General features: G+C 38.0%; 1 protein-coding gene across 1 annotated transcript in view; it reads left to right on the top strand.

Annotated features, from left to right (window-relative positions):
• The first annotated feature begins 553 nt into the window (after positions 1–553).
• LOC137634825 (protein rtoA-like) overlaps positions 554–1,725 on the top strand; it is a 32,766-nt gene continuing 31,594 nt past the window's right edge. The window contains exon 1 of the mRNA XM_068367382.1: positions 554–724. Coding sequence (XP_068223483.1) covers positions 554–724 — 171 coding nt within the window. The remainder of the gene's footprint in view (positions 725–1,725) is intronic.

Here is a 1,725-nt window from a genome sequence, read left to right as displayed (position 1 = left end):
GAGACACCACTGAGAAAAAGGTCAATCTATAAAGAGAATTGATTACTGAAGACGACCTCCAGGAGGTGGGTGACCCGACACCTCTGCCAATATTGCAGTATTGGCGTCAGGAGTGTGGGTAGACGAAATGGTTTGCAACATATTCGCGTTCCCCTGGAGAGATAAATGCATTCCGTACCATCTTGTGACTATCGGCTGCGGGATAGCGGGCGGTACCACTATCTCATAGTACCTGGCTGCTTAGAACTCGTGAAACTAGTAGGAGATCCAGAAGCGTTCATTTCACGAAAGATAGGTGAAATTGAGGGGTAGGGTGGGTTTTTTGGGGGCGTTGTCTCTCGATGGTGCGGCCTTTTTTGGAGGCTTGCGGGCGGTGACTGAAAATTACCCAAAATTCAGTTGTCGGTGTTTATTTCTCGCGCAATAATCGGAATGAAAGACTGGACTGTGGACTGGTTGAAATTCATACTCCTTTGGCAAAGAAATCGCAATTTGCATTATTGGCATTGACCATTCGAAGAATCCCCGGGGCCACGATTCAAATTTCGGATAAATGTATCTGGAAATCGAAATTGATCATAATCGGGGAACTAACAAGAAATTGGTGACTCTTAAAGTTGAAGAGGAGTCGGATCGAATCAAGATGAAGTTCGACAGAAGGCCAGATTTCGACATACCGGAATTCCGGTTGTTGAAGAGGCGCAGGATGAAAGAACAGAAAAAGGTAAGAAAGAGAAAGAGATAATTGAAGTGTGGGGAGCACATTTTATTTAAAGGCTTCCTAGGTTTATTCATGAAGGAGAAAGGATTGATGAGGTAGAAAGGTAGAATTATTTAAGTATTTGGGATCTATGATCTCTAATACAGGGTTTTTAGAATTGGAGTTTAATAAAAGATTAAACAAATGTAATGACACGATGGCTAGGTTAATTTGGAAATCAAATCGCCGGAAATTACATCTAAAAATCAGGCTATATATCAGTTTAGTGTGATCAGTGTTAGTGTATGGACATGAATCGAGGTATGACAATGAAACAATATCCAACAGATTTTGTAGTTTTGAAATCAAATCCCTCAGAAAACTATTGGTAGTTAAATGGCAGGACGGAAATAGAAATGAAACTAGAATAGAGATTTGAGTGCCATATATGGATAAGATCATGGTGAGTGGTAGATGGAGATGGTTTGTACATGCTTTTCATACTCCCCAAGAGAGATTAACTCACCAAACGTTTAACTGGGGTTCACAAGGCACTAGAAGAGTTGGAAGACCCAGGCCTACATGGCAAGGACTAAGAAGCGTGATGTAGGAGATGAATGGAGAAGTATTGATTTAAAACTTTAAAGTTGAATACTGGCCACAACTAATTTTATATTTCAGTGTCATATTTTTCTAATAAACATTTTATTGGCTATTGGGTGCTTCCTTTTAATATATTTTTAGTCAATAGAAGTAAATTATGTATTTTTTTAATATTTATATGTTGTTCTACTTCATGGTTATAAGCACATCGGTGCCAAAGTCACCATATGGCTATTAAAGGGTTTATTATTTCATCATCATGAAAACTTAAGATGCCTTTTATTTAGTTTAATACTATCGTTATCTAATTATGGTAGTATTCATTAACATCAGAAAGTCCTAATGTCAAAATCGTCGGATGTTTATCATGTTTTATGTATTAATTCGCTTCACAATTGCCAGTTATTTAAAGAGATCATCAT

The sequence above is a fragment of the Palaemon carinicauda genome, chromosome 3, assembly GCF_036898095.1.
Source record: "Palaemon carinicauda isolate YSFRI2023 chromosome 3, ASM3689809v2, whole genome shotgun sequence".
In the NCBI taxonomy this organism is placed as follows: domain Eukaryota; kingdom Metazoa; phylum Arthropoda; class Malacostraca; order Decapoda; family Palaemonidae; genus Palaemon; species Palaemon carinicauda.
The sequence above is the reverse complement of the archived record's forward strand: the minus strand, read 5'-3'. Positions and strand labels throughout refer to the sequence as shown.